The sequence below is a fragment of the Gallinula chloropus genome (assembly GCF_964237585.1).
Source record: "Gallinula chloropus genome assembly, chromosome: Z".
Taxonomy (NCBI): Eukaryota; Metazoa; Chordata; class Aves; order Gruiformes; family Rallidae; genus Gallinula; species Gallinula chloropus.
Window position 1 is genome coordinate 66,374,566 of NC_140089.1, and position 23,890 is coordinate 66,398,455.

At 35.9% G+C, this 23,890-nt stretch overlaps 1 protein-coding gene across 1 annotated transcript in view; it reads left to right on the top strand.

Annotated features, from left to right (window-relative positions):
* Positions 1-23,890, top strand: part of ADAMTS6 (ADAM metallopeptidase with thrombospondin type 1 motif 6) — a gene marked incomplete at both ends in the record, with an annotated part of 143,875 nt that overhangs the window by 95,297 nt on the left and 24,688 nt on the right. The window contains 8 exons of the mRNA XM_084278587.1: positions 1,305-1,450; positions 3,663-3,726; positions 10,524-10,626; positions 11,719-11,852; positions 13,747-13,870; positions 15,028-15,108; positions 19,833-19,996; positions 21,580-21,718. Coding sequence (XP_084134713.1) covers positions 1,305-1,450; positions 3,663-3,726; positions 10,524-10,626; positions 11,719-11,852; positions 13,747-13,870; positions 15,028-15,108; positions 19,833-19,996; positions 21,580-21,718 — 955 coding nt within the window. The remainder of the gene's footprint in view (positions 1-1,304; positions 1,451-3,662; positions 3,727-10,523; positions 10,627-11,718; positions 11,853-13,746; positions 13,871-15,027; positions 15,109-19,832; positions 19,997-21,579; positions 21,719-23,890) is intronic.

Below are 23,890 nucleotides of genomic sequence, written 5' to 3' on the forward strand. Positions count from 1 at the left end.
GTTTTTAATTTTTTACTTTTTTCTTTTCCTGAGTAATGACAGAAGGCTCTGTTTTCAGTTGCTTTCAGAAAAATCGACACTAATTCTGGTCTTTGTGAATGTGTCTATTTACTTGTTTAGGTATGTTTGACAATGCTGAACTGAGGCTTTAGGTGAGCCTTAAGACTGTGAGGAAGAGAAAACCTGACTTTGCTGTAACAATTAATATAAAGTCAACACTGAGTCTTTCAGTAGTGCTTATAGGTGGACAGGGATTTGTCTGTCTGTCCATGTCTTCTGTGCATGTCTCAGTGCTTTTTGTCAAATTCATATGGCTGATTTTGGACACAGAAGTTGTCTGGAGATGATTCATGTCACAGCAGACCTGAGGCTGTGCTCTATTCTGTCACCTAAGCCTGTAATGGTGGGAAAGGGTTATCTGAGTTATCTGAGTTATCTGAGTGGCGAGGCAATAGGCACCAAAACGTGGATCAAACTATAGGCCTCAAGATTATTTCTGAACAGTTTAAAAAATGTTTCTAAGGAAGTAATAAATATATTTTAACGATTAACCATTTGGTGCAAATTGTCTGTAGTTTTGTATGTTCAGTGCAAGTAACATCACAAAGTTTAAGTGTTCATGTGAGTGAAGCAGACATGTTCACCCTGAACAAGTCACAGTTGCATAATGATTTTCTGTACCACGTCTAATGCTTTGGCACTACTTTTATTATGTCTGTTGGGTTAGTATAAATTACGTACTGCAAAAAATTCTTCTTCCATTGTAACCTCATCCAGATTTTCTTTTTTAAAGTGTAAGGGTATACTGTCTTAAAAATACTATTGGGGGAATTTTTCATATTGCAGAATGAAGCCCCTGCATGACTCCTAAGTGGATGGTATTTTGCTAAACTAATCTTAGAAATGAATCTTAGTATTTAAAAGAATGTAAGCAACTTGCAGTTCCTTTAATATAAAATGTTAAGGATGATGTATAAAAAAGAGAAAATCTTTATTTTAAGCTTGCTCTAACGTCTGGTGTGTGTTAGGGACCAATAATTCAGGACTTGGTGAAGACAATTAACAAATCACGCACACCCTCACCAATGTCTAAACATGGCTAGAAAAAGTAAAATATTAGTCTTGTTATCTATACAGAGAATGCTAATGCCTATAATTGGTCATTGCCTGACCCTTATATCTTTCTGTCCTGATAACTCTGTCAGCCTGGAAGCTAATTTTTGCTTTTTTTTTTCTTTTTTTTCTTTTTTTTTCTTTTTTTTCTTTTTTTTTCTTTTTTTTTTTTTTTCTGTGAAATCTTTCAGTGGTGTTATCAGGGAGAGTGCGTACCTTTTGGCACTTGGCCCCAGAGCATAGATGGGGGTTGGGGTCCGTGGTCAATATGGGGAGAGTGCAGCAGGACCTGCGGGGGAGGAGTCTCCTCATCTATAAGACACTGTGACAGTCCAGCGTAAGTAGCTAAAGTAAGCCGGAGCCAACAAAAAGACACATTTGGAAATTATTCAAAACTGTGGTTTCACATGTTATCTGTAAAAATGTTTTGCTAGTTTGCCAACATTTGTCTTCAAAATAGCAGACAGAAACACTTAAACAGGAGAAGTTCACTAGACATACTTTTAAGATTTTTAATGTATCTTATGTACTGTAAAGATAGCTGATTTATATTTTGTAGTAACCAGAATGGTTTTCTTGCTGCAACTTGCTGTTCATGCAAAATCTATTTCAATTATGCCTTAGATAGATTTCTTTCTTAAGACATATTACCACTAATGCTTGCCTACAACATAAAGCAACTACTGCCAATTACTTATTACAAAAACAAGACAGTATTTCCAAGCTTTTGCATACTACTGCATACATATAAGTCATAGTTCATAGTGTTGCATTGCACACAATACATTTATGTGCTATCATGTCCAACACTTACTTGTGACTTCCCACTGACTCTTAAAAAAATTCAGCAACTTCTTTCCTTGCCACTACTCCCTATTGGTCCATTTACTCTCTCTCAAGAGGGGTCAGCTTCTCCACTACAGCTTGATCTGTTGTGTGTATCTGTACTGGTCCTGTCATCTGTCTGCTTTCCAATGTCCTGAACACTGTTCCAGAGAAAGTCTGTGGGGTAAGTACTTGTCTCTGTCACTAGTGCTCCTCTGATGAAGAATGCTTACTCATTGACCATCACTGATCTTTGCCGAATTAATCACTGCTTTTTTCTGTTGATGCTTGCTCTGTTCTGGTTATGTCATCACATCTATAGGTCTTTGCAGAAGGATAGTTTTATTACTCAGTACTTTGTTCTTGTCGTGTCCCATAATCATTGTTTCCGTCACCATTATTAGTTTTTAAGACTACACTTTCTTGAAAACATGAAGCTTTTCTGCTTCTCTCAGGAAAATCCTTTTCTGTGGCTTTTGTCATTCCTTTCTTACCTTGTTCTCTCTGTCCACGTTCTTTGTTGCTTGTACCCATGTTTGCGGACCAGGCTGTACATCAGCTTTCCGCTGCACTCTGCAAGACAGACACGATAACGTCACCTTACTGCTGCTTAAGGTGTCCTGGTCACCTCATGTCATTAGCAATAGCTGTCAAATCCGGCAAATAGCACTACTTACTGAACAGGTTCAAAAGTAAAAATTACTGATATGTCAGACTGTGTGACTGAGAGAAGAATAAATTAAATTTGTTATGTTTTGCAGCAGTATGTAAAAATGCTAGTGAAATGTTTGTTTGGAGCATGAGTAATTTCATGAGATTTTTCTTGACTACTTCTGTCACCACGTATATGGCTCAGTATGTTGAAAGGTGATTAGATTTTAAATTTTTAACAGTACCACAAGCAAATGCTTTGGGGGCACATGGGGTATGTATGCATTATGAAAAAAAATGCCTTTTGATTCAATGATAGTATTGCCTGGATAAGTATCTGTAATTTAAAAAATAGTACTGATTTTCTTTTTAGTTAATTGTGATTTTTTAAAAATTTATTTATTGTAAAACAAATGCCAGATCTTTTTCCTTTCTGCTTTCAAGTTACGAGCCAAAGAACTAATATCTGATTCATCTTCCACTCAAGTCAATGTTACGTCATTGTTTGACCTATGTTGAGGAGAAGATTTTCAAACAGTTTGGGAATTTAAGAGCCACTGTCTCATTAATGAAAACCTTCTTATTCTGGAGTTTCCTCAGATCTGATACTGCTTAATTCAAATCAGAATCAGGTTCTTGAACTAGAAAATGCAGTCTTTGCTAGCTGCAGTGTTTAACAGGAAGTGTTTCTTCATTTTGTTACGTGTTAGAAAAGTGCAACAATATCACATTGGTTGTTTACACATTTCTTATTTCAGTCTCATGAAGCAAGCAAATAAACAAAAACAATGCCTTTTTAGTATTTTTAAAAACACATAAACTGTTTTGCGTGCAATCCATGCATACTAGATTAAAACTATGTGAGTGACTATTTTTAGTGCCCAGTATTGTTTTATACCTGCTCCAGTTTCAGTCAATGCTACAATTATCATAAAATAAAATATTACAAAATCTTACCTTAAAACTTCCATGTACTTTCATTTACATAACTAGTTATGCATTAGTATATCTCTTGAACTTGAACTTGTGTTTTTACTAATACATATGCTAACACATAATACATGTTTTTCCAGGCCTTCAGGTGGAGGCAAATATTGTCTTGGGGAAAGGAAGCGTTATCGCTCCTGTAATACTGATGTAAGTAAATTTTGTTCCACTCTAAAAGTATCATCAACTTGCCTGTTTTACATTTAGCATTCATTTTTTTCCCAGTTCAGAGAAGCTGTGAATTCTGCATTTTATTGGTAAACAGTTCTGTAGAGAACTTCTATATTGCAGGCAGCCTTTGTGTTCTTTAAAATGTTAGGATCCCTGTCTCAATATGATGCCCAGCCTTCACATCAAGGCATGGAGTGAGTTCAGTTTGAGCATCCATGTTAAAGGTGAACAAGGAGCATTTCACATGAGAGCAAACGTGTCTAGCCCAGTCTTCTCTCCTAGCAGTGATCAATAAAAAGTGTTTAGGGAAAAACTGTACATTTTTGTCAGCCAAGGAATGACTTTTCAGAAAGCTGGGTGTCCCCATCATATCTGTACCTCTTTAACTGCCACAAATGGAAATATCCTCCATGAATCCACTTTTAAACCCTCTTACCTGTTTTATACCTTTATAACTTCAAATGCTATTGTGTTACACAATCCTGTTACATATTATGTGAAAATGTGTTTCTTCTAGTGTGTTTTGCTATTGGGTGTCTTCTCATTCTTGTGTTGCCAGAATGATCATGCAGTTTTATTTTAGAGCTACCATCAAATAAATGAGCTACATCTGAGTGGGAGTGGGACAGAGTATAAAAGTATAAGACCAAATTATGAAGCTAAATTACAAATTCAAGTAAGTTAAAAATTGAACTGGAAAAAAGTACACACCAACAAAAAACTTCACTAGTAAGTCAGTAGCACTACAGACATGAACAAGCTTTCATATTTTAGCTTCAAATTCGTCTTCATTTTCTTCTTAAACCCAGAAAGTTTGTAACAGTGGGACAGTCTGTACTTAAAGTGTTACTTCACCTGTTTATCTTTCTATGTATTTCAGGAAAAAAATGCAGTGGTTAATATACTGATTCCTTGAAAAAAACCACGGGTTTGTGATTGTTACTAATTACCATAAATACTAGTTCTGTGAACTTCTCTGTAGAGGTTATCCTAATTATTAGGCAGTTTTACAAATTTCCAAATTAAAACCTACGTTCCTGGTGCTATTCACAGCTGCTCTGTCAACACAGCCAAGCAGCACATTAGGCCTTTTGGCCACAGTATTATAAGAGAAACTGACGCTGAGCTGTTTGTCTATTAGGAGCTGTAAAAATTTCCAGTCATAGAACCTTCCAAATTACATTGCACCATCATGAAACACTGACCACCTTAAAATTTTTCCCAAGATGTATTTTTCTCTGCTTCACTGTCTTGTGCAATTTTAATTGGAATGAATCCAGTTCATCAGAAATCTGCTGTAAATTAATTTATTTTCCTCTTTATTTTCTCTCAGATGTTCCTTCTGTAATTGGAAGACTTCATAAGCAAGAAATATTTTCATAGTTCTAATTCACAAGTCAATTACTTGAGTGACACTGATTATGTTTCTTATTCTTACTTAAAATTGATAGGAAATTCACTTACTCAGTGATGGTTCCTTGCTGAAGTCTTGACTGTTGAGATCTGTCAGTCAGTATTTAAATAAATGCATTACTGAACTATGGCAGGTTTGTTTCTGGTTTTCTCAGGATGCTGTGTACTAATTTAATTGACTTGTAACAGTGAAGTCTCTGCCACCTTCTTTGTTTGTTTGGCATTGACACAAGGCAGACTGTAATGTAGAATATTCTATTTGTCCTTTTCAGTTAATGACCTTTTTCATTAGCACTGCTTTAGTTTGTACACAGTCTAAGGTTTATTAAAAAATTCACGCTGGTGTGCTGGAACCCTTCTCCCTTACCTCTTTGAGGACTCTGGTGAGGTAATTGTCCAGACATTCTTACTTAAACCATTTATCATCATGATGATCCCATCATCATTATTTAGCATCTTCCACAGTAACCAGTATACAAGAAAGTGCCCATAATATGTAATCCTGCTCTTTCACAAATCTACAATTTTTAATGCTTTTTTATTTTAACAGTCATAACAAATCTACACAGTGATGCTGTTGAAACAATCCTAGGATTTCTTGTATTCTTATTTCTTATTATCAGACACATTTCAGACAGTTTTAGTTAGTGTTGCTTCCCTTATTCTGTCCTTATATGTTTATTACTGAGAGGAAGCTTATAGGGTCTAGAATATTTACAAGGTACCTGAGGAGGACATTTAGGCAATTCTGGCTCAAAGGCAAAATTAACTGTAATTAAACTGTTCTTAGTGGTTAGGCAGCTGACCTTTCGAAATACCTCCAGTCCAGGAGATATGATTAGGATTCTTCAATGTCCTTATGGTGAGGACAATGTTCATAAAGTAATAGTGTATGATTTCCCATCCTTTAAGACCCTTATTTACTCTTTGCCCAGCAAGAGGACAGATGATAATATTCCCTCTGTGGGAGCCTTTCCTGTGTTTACAGACTATTATCATGTATTTTCTTGGTTGTTTTTAAGCTAGACACTTTCTGTGTTAATTAGCTATTGAGATCCCAGTAGTGCACGTCTTGAAGTGTGGTGCCCAAACCTCAGCACAGGATTCTAATAGAGATGTATAACTTTGAACTGAGTGTGTCATCCTAGTGATGGCATTCTGTTTATTCATTGCACTACTGTGTTCATTTTTCTTAAAGGAGTGACTGTTTATTTAGTTTGTGTTGATCTGTAATGCCCAAATCCCTTTCTTAAGAGCTGCTGTCTAGGAAATTGTTCCTCAGCTTGTGCTTCCCCCGTTGATTGTTCCTGTTAAAGTGTAGTAATTTGCATCCATTGCTTTATTTCAAACCATTGCTCCAGTTTATCAAAATCTTTTAAAATGATTGACTTGTACTCCAAAATGTTTGCTTTCTACCTTTATTCAAGATTTCAATCAGTAATTTAAAGGAGACATCAGAAAGGAAACTTCGCATTGCATTGTTTAGGTCTTGAGAACAAATTTTGAACGATTGCAGACTCAGGCCAAGCAATGTGGAAATTCAGTTCTTATGGCATAGCTTGACTCTGAGTAGTTTATTTAGCATATTTTTTGGGTATGGTTTTCCAGAGCATAAACATTGGTACTTACAGAAGTTTAAATTTACTGCCTTAATAGTTTTGACAATTGTAGTCTCTTTCTTTTATAGTAATATTTAGGGTTCTACATAGCTAAGAATTGCTGAGACTAGTGGATTTTGTTTCAAGATTTATGAGAGTCCTTAGTGCTTGACATTTTAAATGGAATGGTATGTTTGATTAATGTAAATGTTAAAAGCATGCAAATATGTCATTGTTTTTATGAAAAATGTGTTTGTTCATCTTTTTTTGTTGGAGTTTATTTTGCAGTGTCAACATACGTTGCCCATCTGTAATTTTCAGTGTAGCACTCCCTAAAGTTTCTGCTATCCATAACCAAAAAAAAACCCTTATTTTGACTTCACCTTTCTTTCAGAGATTAGTAGTTCTGTTGCCCTCTCTTTTGACCATTTTAAATCTTTGGAAACAGCACACACACTCCTACTAGGCTTGTTTCTCATCAAACACTTCCAAAGCCATATATGACTTCTTAATTCAAAAGGCATCTGCTAATGGAAACATTGAGATCAGCAGAAAAGAACATTAGTTAGTGACCTCGGGAAACAAAAGGATGGTAGAAAGAGCATTCTCATTTATTTTCTACCACCAACCACACTATCTCTAAAAAAAAAATTATGTAATTTTCCAACCAAAGGATTTTCATTTGAAAAATAGAAAATGTTAATAGATTTGCAAGTTGCATAATTACTCAGTTAAAATAAATCACTGCTGATTTAAAATCTGTATAGGATGGAAAGCTTAATAGGATATATAACTAAAACTGCAAAAAACTTATATACAATAAGAAGCTTGTTTTGCTTACAAGTTTTTGAACTTTTATCTAGATAAAAGTATTTGTGTATAGAAACCTTTAAAAGATTCTTGTTCTTCAGTCTTTTCTCTGAATAGAACGTAGGCAAATGGGTTTTGTTTGTTACTTCCATTACGCATTCATTGACAGATACTGTTTGTTACTTTCATAGTTTTAATATTTTCAAGCTTGTCTTTTCTAAAATTCATTCATATGAGGAGATACCACTTGGAACAGTGCCAGAGTTTCAACTGTCACTGTTCTGTATGTGTTTCTCATCTTCTGTGAGGTGTAGTGTAGGCCTTTGTTAATAGGAAACACAGTGAATTAAATTACTGAAATCTGCCTGACTTTAAGCTCCAAGATAAACAGATTTCTGTGAGATAAGATGTTTGATGTCATGTCAGTGTTGGTTCAGCGGTTTGTTAATGCTCTTTGGACTATTTTTTTCTTGATTTATTTTCAGTCTTGATTTATTTTATGTTCTTATTAAAATTTTAATTATTTCATCATCTTCTTCTCAAGATGTTCTTCAGACCTGATTTCAAGTTCTTCCACGTTTGTTAGATTCCTACCTCATGCTTTTCAGTCTCTTTAAAGACTATCTTCAAACGTAATCAGCCTGTTGCTTTACATGGGTTAGCAATGTACTGTAACTGCATGAAAAAAAGTGCAATATCTTATCCAATAAAAAAAGCAGTTATTCCACATTTACTTTGGGAAAAAAGTACATACACAAAGAGACAGTGCAGAGCTGACACTTTGCACATGCATATTGTCGCTTACCTTGCAGGAAAATTTTTGCATTTCTGTACCTGTGATTTTCATAGAATCATAGAATATTCAAGGATCATCTGATCCAATCATTCTTGGCAAAAGCACAGTCTAGACAAGATGTCTGCTATCCTGTCCATCAAGATTTCTAAAGTGTCCAGTGCTGGGGAATCCATTCTTTCCTGGGAAGATTACACCAATGGCTGATTGTTTTCATTATGTCAATTCTTTCCTCTTGTGTCCAATCAGAATCTCCCAAAGAGTAACTTGTACTCGTTACCCCTTGAATTTTCTATGTGACTCCTTATAAAGAGAGAGTTACACAATACACCTCAAAGATCAGATTGCAGTGGGATTATTTTAAAGTGTAAATATGTAAGTCTTGATCTTTGTTTACAAATCTTCATATTTTATTGTTTTGCCATAGTATGATTATTTAGAAAAAGGATTTCATTAGGGGCTGTGGTTGAATTAACTTTTATGGGGAACTTGGGGCAGTTAAAATACCAGGCATGTAAATTAGTAGATAAGCAAGTGGGACAGAATAATAGGTTGTTCGTTTCAGTACAGGCTGGGGGATGATGTACTGGAGAAGAGCTCTGTGGAGAAGGACCTGGGGGTCCTGGTGGATGACAGGTCGGCCATGAGCCAGCAGTGTGCTCCGGTGGCTAAGAGAGCTAGTGGGATCCTGGGGTGTATCAGGAGGAGTGTGGCCAGCAGGTCAAAGGAGGTGATCTTTCCCCTCTACTCTGCCCTGGTCAGTCCCCACCTGGAGTATTGTGTCCAGTTCTGGGCTCCCTGGTATAAAAAGGACAGGGATCTCCTTGAGAGAGTCCAAAGAAGCGCTACAAAGATGATTAAGGGCCTGGAGCATCTTCCCTATGAGGAAAGGCTGAGTAAGTTGGGACCTAATTAAACTCTATAATTATCTGAAGCAGGGGATGCAGGGGGAATCAACCAGCCCCTTTTCAGTGGTCTGTGGAGACAGGACAAGGGGCAGTGGCTGTAAATTGGAGCACAGGAAGTTCTGCACCAACATGCAGAAGAACTTTTACACAGCGAAGGTGACAGAGCCCTGGGACGGTCTGTCTGGGGGGCTGTGGAGTCTCCATCTCTGGAGATATCCAAGACCTGTTCCAACCCCTACAATTCTATGATTCTATGATTAACTGGCTTAGGTACATACAAAGACAAGTAAAACTGCCATGATATGGACCCTTTCTGTTGCTCATAAAATAGTAATATTAACACCTCTGATTTCTGTCAAATGTTTTTTTCTTTCAGTCTGACATTGATTTTAATCTGTATTTCAAATACTTTGTCTGATGAAGCTTGCAATTTCAGCAGGTACTTAAACATAGATAACAATGTTTAATGTGCTATCTAAACTGAGTGTATTGAAGATGGTTGTCATTATTATTTTGAACCTCCTGATGAAAAATGTGAGAAAGAGTGAAGAATTCTGTTTCTCTTATAATCCTTTCCAAGATGAATTTCACTTAGATAATATTTAAAAAGGAAAAAAAAGAAGATACTTTATAGTTTTGTAATTGGTAATGCAAAGTAACAAAAATGTAAATGAAAGGACTGTTTATTTCTTCACCTGCAGAGACTGGTAAATTCAGAGCCAACCATGCTATCTGTTTTCATTCACAGCCTTAACAACAATGCTTTTGTCATGGCTGCAAGTAAATAGAGGTTTCACTAGAAAGTGTTTGGTTTTGGATTGGTTTTTTTTTCTGAATGTATTAATGACACAGTTGCTAGGTACAGTGGAAGCGAGCCTACAGTTATTACCAAAATGATTTTAGTTTTCTTAACTGCTTTTAATGTATGTTAAGAAGGTGATGGATGGATGGACAGACTGATCATGAAACATAGGTTGATGTGATGCTGGTTGTCTAGTTTTATGGAAACCATTATGTAACACTTGAACTTTGTTTAAATTACTTCAGTTACATCATGCCAGCCTAAGATTGCAAAATGGACACTTCAACTGGAAACCAATAAAGCAAGTTTCAGGATCTGAGACACAAGATAAATCACAGAACCACCTCCTAGTGTCATGCATGATTATATTTGCAATATAAGCATGTAAACATTTCCTCTTACGTTGATATTGGAATAAATTAACCTTTTTTTTTGGTCTTTCATTACTTTAGCCATGTCCTTCAGGGGCCCGTGATTTTCGAGAAAAGCAATGTGCAGATTTTGACAATATGCCTTTTCGGGGAAAGTATTATAACTGGAAACCCTACACTGGAGGTAATTGTTGGCTTTGCAAAAATGTTGTCATATGTGAAGTCTTCAAAATTATGTAAATGCCATATTGAGAGTAATGTTTGTAAAGACAATGTTTTGGTTCAGGAATAATGAGTTAGGTTTGCTAAGCTTGTACTTATGTCAGTTGCTGAAAATGTTACAGAATATCACGTCTGTTCTGCTAGAGTGTTGTTTTACTGTGGATGAGCAGGATTGTAGGGACTTCACTTGAAAAATGTGAAGTCCTTCTCCACCTGCGGTTAAAATAGAATTAGAGATTCCGGAGGTGATCATTAAGTGTCTTTTATTTAAAAATCTCACAATAAATTTTCCTTTCTTAAGGTCAGAAATTTAAGGAAAGGAGAAAGACATAAAAGCATTTATTAGAGTCTCTAAAGATTACTTCAGTAATTGGATAAGAAATAATTGCACTGTGCAATTAAAGGGTATTTTGCAGCGTGGAAGAGGATGGTAATTTCTTTTTGAGATGTTTTAATCAAGTTTAGATACTATTCTGTCTTTTTAAGGTTGCTATTTTATTGGTTTGGGTTTTTTCCTGTATTCTAAATCCTGAGTATGTCCATGTTCTTTGTATTTCATTGACTCTAATGGTTTTACTCCTAAGGTCTCTAGATTAAAAGCCTAAACAAGATCATTGTAATCATGTGGATTGAACTGCATTGTAATTCAGTAGGACTAAATTCCTTATTTAAATAGTCTGATCTTGGCTTTGAAACTTACCCTGATGGACTTCTGGCACTACATTATTTTGTTATTCTTGTATTTCACATGGTTAAGTGGTATCCTTATTGTTTTAAATAGTTCAATAATCATTAGGGTTGCATTAACATAATGGAACCTTTATGGAGCCAGCCCACCTTGCCATTTCTTACTATGCAAAATGATCTTTTATGCGAGAAAGAGGAGTCAAGTAGAGAAATCAGTAAAGGAAAGTTAAATAAAGTGTATATGTTGTATGTGTCAGGTATGTCATAAAATCATAAATTTCAGATATGTTTATGCATTTGCATTTTTAACTAATTGTTAACTTTTCAAGGTTTATGTTGGTTTTTTTCATTCATTTTTGTTTTCCAGGTGGGGTTAAACCATGTGCATTAAACTGCTTGGCTGAAGGTTATAATTTTTACACTGAACGTGCTCCTGCAGTAATAGATGGGACTCAGTGCAATGCTGATTCGCTGGATATCTGTATCAATGGAGAATGCAAGGTTATAAATATTTTATAAAATACTAACGTATTACTACTTTGTTTCTGCTATCTCCTAACATTTAATTAAGGTTCTTTTTCATTACTTATATGAAACAGGAGTGCTGACAGGTCAGATTGTTAATGAAAGGGTAATATTGGACAAAAAGCTAAAAAAAATACTGAATAAGTAAGACAATTGATCTAATTTTCAGTAGCTTCCCACAGATATTCATAGAATCCTTTATTTTGTCTTCTTTTTTCTTATTTTATGGTTTCTGTTGAAGAATCTGTGGAAAGGGCAGCAGGAAATTAACAGATGCCTTGTGCTGTTCCAAGGCATGTTCCATCACTCCAATCAGAACATCACTCTTGCTGAAAAAATGTGAACCTATTTATCTGTTTCTTTCTAACTGTTTAATTCTGTTGCAAACAGTTCTTATGTAATTGAAACAAAATGTTTTCTCTATTGCTCTGTAGTTCTAGGAAAATGTGTATAAGGATGCAAGTATTTGCTATTTACTAAAAATCTGATTATCTTACAGAGTTCCTATAGCCCTGCATTATATGAATTTGAATAGAATTGGATGACTGTGACAGATTTTTGTTTATATACATCCCACTACTTCTTCAGTTTGGCATAGTGTTTAATTATGTACTTAGGTTTAAGTATCTGAACAGTGCTGGTGACTGTAAAAATGATTTGATTTCACTGAAACCACTAACATAACTGAAGCTTAAACCAATGTTTATTTTCTTTGCAAAATTGAGGGCTGAAGATGTATGTTTATTGAGTAATGTGATGAGATCAAAAGCATTTACCATGTATTAATAAATGGGGGGAGGGGAAACACAAGAAGTAACCGGTGGAATGCTGATGTTCTTTATACATAAAAAAATTTCAGTAGTTTTGAGAAATATTTTATAATTAATTATCAGACTAATCTCAAGCTATGTAATAATGTTGGGCCTCTATCTTTTTGGTGAGTCAGCATTTAGAAACATGATGATTAGAATAATGCTATTTTGTTGATTATTTAAAGCATTTTAACTTCTTTTATGACCAATGTATTACCTGTTTACAAGATGGTAGATAATATTTCTAGACAGTAAACAAAGTCTCCTTGTTTGTATAAAACCCAGAAAGAGTTGGCAAGCCACAGTGTCCATTCTGTTTACATCCTACTTGTTTATTCTCTCTTTGTTTTTTTTAAGGATCTGGCTGTCTATTTTCATTAGCTTGGTAAAAGACTTGAATCAGTAAATTAGAGGGAGCTAGTCATTGCTAACTGTACGTAGATTTATCAAATAATCAGAAACATAATGTCCATTTAATGATCAGTTATAGACATCTCTGTTTTCCCAAGGCTTTTGAATCCTGTCTAATACAGCATGTAATTCAACCTTTCACTAACTTTCATTCTACATTCATTCTTGCAGTGAAGTAATTTACACTTTACATTCAAATTTATTAAAATAGTTTCAAGTTTTGCCTGGAGGATGTGGAAATACAGTCAATGAAGCTGTAAATGCCTTTGGGAACAATAATGCTATTTATGCTGAATAAATGTTTAAAGAACACACAGCAAATGTTTACCTTAATGAAGCAATATAGATGGAACACAGCTGCTGTAATAGTAAACTAAAACATTTATTGACAACTGTAATAATTACATTGCTTGTAAAATGATGTGAGATCCTTTCCTGAAAGTCACAGTAGAAATACAAAGTACCTATTAATCAAGATTTGCTAACAACACAAACTGTGGATTGTTCTCCTTTCTTATTTTCTTTGTCTTGTAAGTGAAAAGTCATGATAACAGCTAGAGTTGATAAAAAGAAGAACACTTCAAAAAAACTGTGAAGATAGTGGTGCAAGACCATCATCCTGTTAAAATATTTATATCTGTTCTCAGCATGTAGGTTGCGATAATATTTTGGGGTCTGATGCTAAGGAAGATAGATGCCGTGTTTGTGGAGGAGATGGGAGTACATGTGAAGCCATTGAAGGTTTCTTCAATGATTCATTACCCAGAGGAGGTACGCACATATATATGTCCATTCTGTTGCACAGTGCATTTAGATGACTTTAGCAAATAACGGTGCTGTATCAGTTTCCAGTATGGCACTGTGGTGAATCATTTACATTTTCTCCTTTTGCCCTGTTGTTTCCTTTTTCTGTACTAGTTTGGATTTATGTCAACTACAACAACATTACTGAATACTTAGTTCTCACAGTGTTTAATGCACTTTAAAGTGAGTGGGGGTTTTATTATTATTTAGTTATGGTGATATAGTAAATGTAATGATGTGTATGATTTTAATGTGTATGGTAGAATCTGGTATTTAGTCATACATCAAATTTTGGACTAGAAATTTTCCAGAAATGTCTCTAAACTTCATCGTGTGAAGAACTCAGGAATGTATATGGACAATTAGTTTAAAGCTTAGTTCCAAAAAGACAATATTAGTCTTGCAATCTTCCTGTTACCAGTTTTTGAGCTTCCAAGTAAAGAGAAGGGATTGGTGCACTGGAATCAGTTCAGTTCAGACCACTAAGATTATCGGTGTGTGGAGCACTTGCCCCTCTGTGAGGACAGAACCTGGTAATATTGGTAATACCAATGAGGAGGATACGGAGAAGCAAGAGCCAGGCTTTTCACAGTGACACCTACATGGTGGGTGAAGAGACAGTGATGAAGTAGAAGGAAAACCTTTTTTTCCCCAGGAGGACAGTCCAGAAGTGGATCAGCTTGCCCAGAAAGGTTGTACATTTTCAATCATTGGAGATTTTTCATGATCCAGCAGGATAAAGCACAGAGTGACTTGGTCTTTCCTCCTAGCTGACCCTTCCTGTAGCAGGAAGTTAGACTACGACTGTCTGAGGTCCTCTCCAACCTGAATTACCTCATGATCCTAAGGTCATTTTATCTATTAATAACTTGTGATACACTGTGAAAAGACTTTATTAGCGGTTTAAAAAAAGGAATTCCTAACTACAGGGAAAGTTCTTGCCATCACTTTCAAATTTTTGTATGAAATTTAGAATTTTCCTTTATATAACATGAAAGAAAACACTCAAGTGCATTTGAATTCCATATCTCATACTCATTTTTAGTAGTAAATAATTTATTAATGGTTAGTTTAATACTGCTTAACGTAAATAGCAACAAATAAGATTTACCTTTGTTTTATAGGCTATATGGAAGTGATTCAAATTCCAAGAGGTTCTGTGCACATTGAAATAAGAGAAGTGGCAATGTCAAAGAACTACATTGGTAAGAGCATGGTTTAAATAGCAGACTGGAATGAAGTCAGAGTTTATATTGTGATTTGAAGGTACACTATCAGGTTTGGACAAACATTACACACAGTAGAAAGAACAGGGGAATTATTAGATGATACTATCAGGATGTGATCAGACAGGTGCAGCACTTGGCTAGGATGTGTTCTCTTGAATAGAGCTAATAAAATATATCATGTAATTTCTTCCTGTCCAGTCAGTGCAAAATCAGGTCAGCTATGGTTATAGTGTCAGATTTGAGCTAAAAGTGGATGAGGAACACTCAAACGATCTACTGTCCCACTCTGAGGTAGTGTCTTCCATCTGGGAAGTCTCTGATCTTGGGGAATTATACTCTTTTAAAACACAATTTTATTCTCAGAATTATTATTTATCAACAGTTGTAGTTATTTAAATGCTAACAACACTCTTTTCTTAAGGCAACTTAGTGTATTAATTCCACAGTGCTTCTGTGTTGCTGTCTTGTAGGGACTAGATGCCATCCCTGGTTTACAGATAAGGAAAATGAGGTGCAGAAAAACTAGGTGCTTAACTGAGATCATTCAGAGTCTGTTGAAAAGCACAGAATTAAAATTCCCAGAGTATTATTCCTTTCTTTAAAGACTGTGTTAAAGTGGTTTTCTGTTTTGGGGTTGGGTTTTTTTTTTTCTTCAAATACCGGTAGGTACAAATCTGGCTTCAGTGAACTCAAACCAACATGTATTCCTGAAAATGTATCCTAATTTACAGAGCAGTCAGTTCACAGTAGTGCAAGAACACCCACTTCATAGTAAAAAATAGATCAGAGAGCTGATTAGTTGCACAGGAAGCAAACAAGTTAACACAACCAAAAGCTATTGCCTGTTCAGGCTGAACAGCATCTGACAAGGCTACTTTTGTCAGTCTGTACTCCCTGCATTTGGTACCTGGAAAACTAACATGTTGGAAAGGATTATGATGCCTGTAAGTTAGAAGGGGATTTATCTTTCTAGGTACATTAGTACCTAAGTTGATTGTACTGGTAATAACGATACCTTTAACTGTTGGATGCCTACCTTTTTTTCTGCGTGCCTGCAACCTTCTATAATTCAGCAGATAATCAATCTCCCTCAGTAATGTGGGAGTAATAACACCACTACTCCAGCAGTAGAGTGCTTATTGTTCTTTCAGCATCATACTCCCCATGGCCCCTCCCCCATCTCCAAATATACTGTGGGTAAGGTTGCTCATATATCCTATACTGGCGTTTCAAACTGCGGAAGTGGGGAGAGTCATACAATGAATCCTATCATGCTCATTTCCTGCTAAGGACTATTCCATGGGCAGTTGAAACTCAGAACAAAGAAGATACATCTTAGCTACAACAATTAAGTCTGTTATTCCTCTATTTTTTAAGCAGAGGAAAGTGATCTGGAGAAGCATTTAAATTGGCAACATCTGTATAAAATGAATGAAAAAATACAAATTTTTGGACTTAAATAAAAAAATACATACAACTTCACTGGTATTTAATCTGGCCACAGATCTAAAAATGTAAAGTGGTACATAAAGATTGCTTTTATATGCTTGTCAGAATTTCAAGGAGTTTCCTGAGTTTCAGGCTCTCTCTACCTTTCTTCATGCCACAGAAGCCCTGACTGGAGGGAGAGGGCTCCTCCCTTTTCTTCATTAGTTTCTTATGTTTCCCACTTTCAAAGGTGCCATCATATCCTAATGAAAGATAATCTTAATAAGTTACAGGGGCCATTTCATTTTGTGACAGAGTGGTTTGATCTGTGAGTGTGACCCAGATCACTATTTTGGGATCACCCGTTTCTGGGGAAAGGAAAGCTTCTGGTTTGTCTGCTTCCTGAAAAGAACTATACGAGTAGAATGGTATTTAAAAATGAGTTTATTATGTTAAAATAAATACCTCAAAGCTTTTGTTTTATGACTCTTAAGTGGCAGTATCAACACATCCCCTTTTCTGTCTTGATGGAGTTCCCTCTGTTGTTCTAGGACAGCTGTTTGTGTGGCCACACCATGACCCAGATTAGAGAACTGATTCAGCTGAAAATAACCATTTACACATAATACTGTATTTTATGTGCACTGCTACCAAATATGTGACCACAGTCACAAATCAATTTCTCCACTTGGAAGTATACAAAAAGGAGAAAAAAAACCCAACCTTTTTCCTCTGTAGCTGTCATACTGGCTTCAGAGATTCTTCTTTTTTCATTTCAGTTAGCTTTCAAACTAACTTGCAACAAAGATCTCATGATTCCTTGAACTAAGATCCAGTTCTTTTGCAAGGCATGCCCTCAAATTTAGACTACAGTTAGACATTTGACAGTTCAGCTAGCTCAGTCATCACCTGTCCTCCTTCCCCCGACTCTCTGACCATTTCTGCCTGATCATTTCTGCACCGGTATCACTCCCTAGTGCTGTGACAGCAAAAGCATGTTTCTGCAGCTGCATAAATAATGCAGTATTTTAAACTGTTCTGTCCAACAAGTAACCCAGCAATAACAAAATTGCCTGTTTTCAGAGCTGCTGTGCTTAGTAATGATGTTATCTTCCTTTAAATGACTTGATCCAGGATGAGATATTCTCTTACGTTCCTCTTATGCAACAGGGTGCTCTGTGCTAATTTTCTGTGAGCTTCCTGCATTCTCAAGTTTTCATAAATTATTTGATTAGGACATTAACTTTTCCCTTCTTTATCAGATGCTAACAGCATTTTACCACTGTGTTATCTCTGTCATTTATTTGTATTATTGTAATGCTATTCACAGCTGTGTGACCTTCACCTGTGCATAACAACTGACATTAGGTAAATCTATTTGCAGAATGCAGATGCATTTTTTTCTGACAGTCAAGTAAAAAATAAACTGCTTTGCTTCTGGAGAATATACATGAGTTTAAGTGTATATAGCATACATATAACTTGTGAGACGTAATTCCAGAATTATTAATCGTGTAAACCTCTATGAGAACATTTGTTCCTTTATGCTTATTTATAGGTCTCATTTGTTGGTGTTCATATGTCTCAAATAACATAAGTAAAGGATTCACTTCATTATTTGCTCTTGGTAGTTACTAGACATACTGACAAAAAACATTTGAAACTGAGTGGCAATTTAAGACATAAATACCTCTCTAGTACTGGGAGACTTCAAACTTTTTTTTAAAATTAAAGAAGAATTTGTAAAAGTAGGATGAAGTTTTGGCCATGTGGAAATAGGACCACTGATTAAAAAAAATACTAATGTTCAACTGTAACCTAGGTGCTTCATATACCCAGGTAAAATAAACAGTGCAGTACTGTCCTTTCTTTTAGTCGGGTACTGCTTGCAATTTGTCTTTTTCTCTTATAGTCCCTTTTTTTACTATCTCCTTGTACTACAAAAGCTATGCACATCATAAAAAGTGTGAATGACTTTGAGAATTCCAGATAAGTGAATGTGTTATAGCTAGTTTCTTTGCTCAAAGCATGGCTGTTTCCAAAGTAAATCCAAAGAAGCCAGTGGAATAAGATTTATGCTATGGAAAGACATGCCTTTTCAGACATTATGGTGCTGATGGAAACAATTACTAATCCCTGCTGAATATGGCTGTCACCACCAGAACATTACTGCCTCTCCAACTATCTCCCACTCTAAGAGCTGTTTTAGAAAATCTGACCATCATAGAGACATTTTCCCTTACTCTGCAAGGTAAACCATCCGTCCACACAGATGTAGTTCAGAATAAAACTTGATCTTAAGTTGTATAATTCTTTATGCCTATGATGTGAATTTTTTCCCTATCTAGTAAAGTCAGTTATTTGCTTCAACAAAAAATGACACAGCTGTTGGAGCATGTATTTCCAATCATCATTTTGCCTTTAATAATATGTTGTATTTGAAGTAAATATGAATGCCAAATAACTTGGTCATCTTCATCTTAGATCAAGAAGTCAGTGTCTGATTAATAAAATGTTCATCTTAAGATACAAAGTTATTTTCATATTCAGAAACTTAGTCTAATATAGTTGATAAAATATCAAATGTAGATCCCTGAATAATGTGTTTGGCCAGCCTAATTTGGTTGGTTAGCTAAGAAATTTCTGTTTTTTCTACAGTACTTTTATGGATAAATCTATAAATAAGGAATAATAAAACATCAGATTAAGTATGTGGGTTTGTAATAGAAATATATTGGATTTGTGGTTTAAGAAGGAAAAAACCCCCAGTGGGTGAAGGCAACAATGCAAGAGCTGATAGGCACCATGAATCAGACTCAGTGTTCCTTTTATTTTTTTTCTTCTGCCCATTATCTGAGATACCTATCCCATTCCCCAGCTTCTTAATCTAAAGACTAGATCGATAATGGATCATACATTTCAGACCTATATATATCTTATGTAGAATAGCATACACTGCACATGGGGTTGGTTTTAAGGTTGACGATACATTGCAAGTTGCATGAGGCATTCTGGTTTATTCCATGTAGCATCTAAATGTTGAAATCTGCAGAGTATACCTTCACTTTGAAGATTATTGCAGTGGTGATATTATCAAACTGCATGAGGGACATTTTCACCAGGGTTGAAGAAAAGGCTTTGTAACACTTAGAAAAATAGTGATATTGAGCTGACGATCACATGCTTCTAACAGATTAGTAGATTAATTTGCAATGGCTTCTCCATTATAAATGCTGCTTCCAATTTTTAGGTGGCTTGTATTTTTTTTTAAGCTTTAAAATCTGAAGAGGATGACTACTATATTAATGGTGCCTGGACTATTGACTGGCCAAGAAAGTTTGATGTTGCTGGAACAGCTTTCCATTACAAGAGGCCAACAGATGAACCAGAATCATTGGAAGCACTAGGCCCTACTTCAGAAAATCTCATAGTCATGGTAAAGTTATAATTAATATATTTCTGAAATTTGAAAAATGTATTTGTGTCCTGAGAAAAGACAAAGGAATGAAATCAAAATAGGTTGTGTTTTCAAAGAGTATACAGCTTGTCTGGCTGGGACTTTGTGTTTTGACACAGCTTTCTTACCTTTCAAAACTGGCTGGCAAACATTGTGATGAAACAGGCATAAAGTCAGAAGAGCCCCAGGAAATCTCACAGAAAATACCTCATCTCTGTTAGCTATTGTTTGGAATAATGTTAGACAAAATTGTAAGTGGGGTGTATATTATATCCCTGCATGCTGCTGATACATCAGAGTGTTGAGTTATATATAGCATGACAGTTCACAGCAGTTCTGTAGTTGTCATTGCTTTTAAGCTTGGGCTGAGTTTGAAGTACACTCTTACCACAGCAAGAATATCATGATCTGACTCGTGGTGAAGTATGTTGCAGTGATGTGCATTGCCCTGAACAGATTTTACAAAATATGAGAATGTAACAGGTATGACCATTATCCTGATGCTTGGCTTCTGACAGCAGGCAATAATGAGCCTACTGTTGCAGTACTGTGTTGAGGAGGAGTATAAGAATAAGGCGATACTTGGCCAGTGTGTTCTATGAAATACCCGATTCCTGGGGGTTCTTTTTCCTGCTGTGGTTGTGGAGAGAGAGTGATAGAGAGTGCACATTGAATGAGTTACACAATTATAGTGCCTTTTCTTATTCAGTCAGTGCCAATGACTTTCTCACTGAAAGTTCTCTGCTCTTTTGTCTAGTGGAGGTAGGCAGATGTGCCTGCAAAATATTACATAAGGTAGAAGTAGCTCTAACATGTCAGACTGCTACATCTGGCATGATACATATTATTAACATGGAAAGAAAATGTTTGATAGAGAGTCAAGGGCTGGTGTTGAACAGCTGGTACGTGGAAGCACAATTCAACAATGAGAGTAGACAAAGACTCGTGATTGTTGCACTTCAATCTATATCACCTGCAGTGACACAGCTACTTCAAGAGCTTTGAGGGAATCACAGGTGTGATTCTGCCAAGCTAATGCTTATGGCTGTGTATTAGAGGAAAACAGTGACATCAGCAAGACTCCATTGCTGCCACTACTGTTACCATTGTTATACTCACTTGAAGTACAAACAAGGCCAGATGTAGCTGGGTAGGTCCTCACAGGATTTCAGAAGAACTACTGCATGTTTGTGCAGTAATGTCCTTAACCAACTTTGACCTCACATAATTATTCAGCTGTGAAGTTGATTTCCATTAAGACATTAATTCTATGTAAAATGGATCTGTTAGAGTGATCAAGTCAAGAATAAAGAACTGACAGAAGTTGTAAAGTTATGTTAAGGGGGAAAAAAGACAAAGCTCAGCTTAGGCAATAGTACTTTTCTTGTGTATATGTTTTAAAATTTAGTCCGTATTCTTTTGGGAATACCTAGAAGAACTACTATGGCTTCCTTTTACTTTTTTCACTTCCACAGGACATAACACATACCTAGATTAAATGTCACTGTAGTTGCCCTCTGCTTGCCTGTTTTAATGGTATAACCAGTTGTTTTCAACTACAGATTCTGCTACAGGAACAAAATTTGGGTATAAGATATAAATTCAATGTTCCCATCTCTCGCACTGGCAGTGGAGACAATGAAGTTGGTTTTGCATGGAATCATCTGCCTTGGTCAGAATGTTCTGCCACTTGTGCTGGAGGTAAGACACCAGGCTGTCAAGCTACAGAGTAAACTCAATTGCAAGATACACTTTACTACATAATTATCTGGGTAACTAGTTGAAAACAGTTCTTTCAGACATGCAATATTAATTTAGTGAAAGAATATTTGTTTTATTGTAGTGGATTTTGTTGTTTTCAATTGCATTTAGTATGTTCAGATGTTGTTGTTAAATATGGTGTATCTTGGCACATTGTGTCTTTCTGTGCTCATGCTTCTTCTGAGATTCTCTTGAAGCTGGTATGTTCACTTTTCACAGGAACTTTTTTGATAAAGGACATCAGAAGTTTTAAGTAAGGAGATTAAAAAACAGAAGTCAAATAAGGCAACTGTAAATAAAGGGCTGTGTCTTTGTGTGTTTGTAGGTTGCTTCACATGATCCTAGTGAGCCCTCCTATCCTTCAGCCACCAAAGTTTAGGATGCATACAGCCCAGCTCCTCTGTAGCAGATGGTAACAATTGGATTATATTTTCCAGCCTGCAGCAGCGTCTGAGAATTGTGGCAGTAGTGGCAAATTCATAGGTTGTCCCATGTGATTCATCATGGGTGCCTTTTGCCTGTAATTTACCATATTCCTAATCCTCCTTTCAGGAGGATTTACCATGGCCTAGTCCCTGTAGCAGCCACCAGTGTAGCTTATTACCTCTGTCTGGGAGAGCAGGACAGTTGTCTTTCTTCAAAGCCAAAACCCTTTGCTGCTGCAAGGACTGGTGAGTAAAAGTGCTGTGTGAACAGTGTCTTTCTTCTCTCTGGAGACCAAATGCATCATCTCCCCAGCATGCTGGCCTATCAGAAGATACGGGAGAGTGCTTTAAATCTACTTCAGAATTTCAGATTTCATCACCCATAGCAAGAGGAAGACACCGTATTGTTTTTAAAGAACCTTTAGACCAAATGGTTGTCGGTTTATTTCCTGGCTGCTGGAGTTATTCATATTTAGAAACATCTTGACTCATCTTTCTGCTGGAACCTGCTGTGGCTGTTAGTAGTCATTTGCTGTTTAAATACAGCTGTTTGCTTAGCCATATGTAGTAGACAAAGAACAGCACAAATTCTCAGCTGTGCTGTTGAATAAAGTGTTGAAATAGAGGAAGGTGCTAACTTTTTCTAATTTTTTATTGTTCATTTGTTGGATTTCTGGGTGACAGCATGCTTTTTAAACTAGTATTTTAGTAATGGTGAGTCTTAAGAAGTAAAAAGAGGGGATATACCTATCCAAAGGACAGTTCCAAGTATCGATATGTTAGAAGTACTGCCAGATCCTGTTTTTATGATGGCGATGTGTTAATGATTTTTTTGAGGTCATAGGTAAACTCCCTTTGATTTAGGTAGACACAGGGGTTTAGCCAGGACTAAATCATTGTGCTGATCATTGTCATTTTACACATTTGACAATATAGTGGAAAAAAGAATTGGCTCTTACGGAGTAGGCACTTATCTAGATTAAAATATTTTTACTTAATTAATGTGAAGTTTTATGGATCTCTGAAAACTGCATGAATTTATTAATTTGGAAGATCTTCTTTGGTAGCTTGTGGTGGCTAAACCAGTCACTTTCAGCTTAGTATGAGGATATACTATGATCACTTATTTTCACTGAGCTCTGTGCTCAGGGAATAAATATTTTAATTGTAGCTATAATTCATGTTAAAAGCTGTATCTGCTTTCTCCATATGAGTACCTGCTATTCCCACCAGTTTATGAAACACCTTTTGCCATATGCCAAAGGAAGATACAATTCTAAAAATTAGCTGACTCAGGGAAAAAGAAAAGGGAGGCAAAGGTTGTAGAGACAGAGACTGTAACTGGAAAATTTGGCTAATACAAATATGAAGTGTTGAGAAAACTTAAAAATGAAACTTCTGCATGGCTTTTGTTTCTTTCTGGAAGTTTCATTATGAAGTCCATTACTGAAGTTCTATTTATTTGAGCTCCATCTTTAGGAGAGACATTTTGCTCTACATCAAATGATAAGAAAATATTAAACAGTGAAAGGCGAGAAGTAAAGAAAGGACAATAAGCATGCGTGAAGATTATTAATATCGAAATGTATTTATGAAGTTTAAAAATTATGTAGTGCTTTTGGGACAGACTTTGAACAAGTTGAAGGCATGAGGATTTTCCTGCCTGTATTGTAGCGTGTAGCTCACC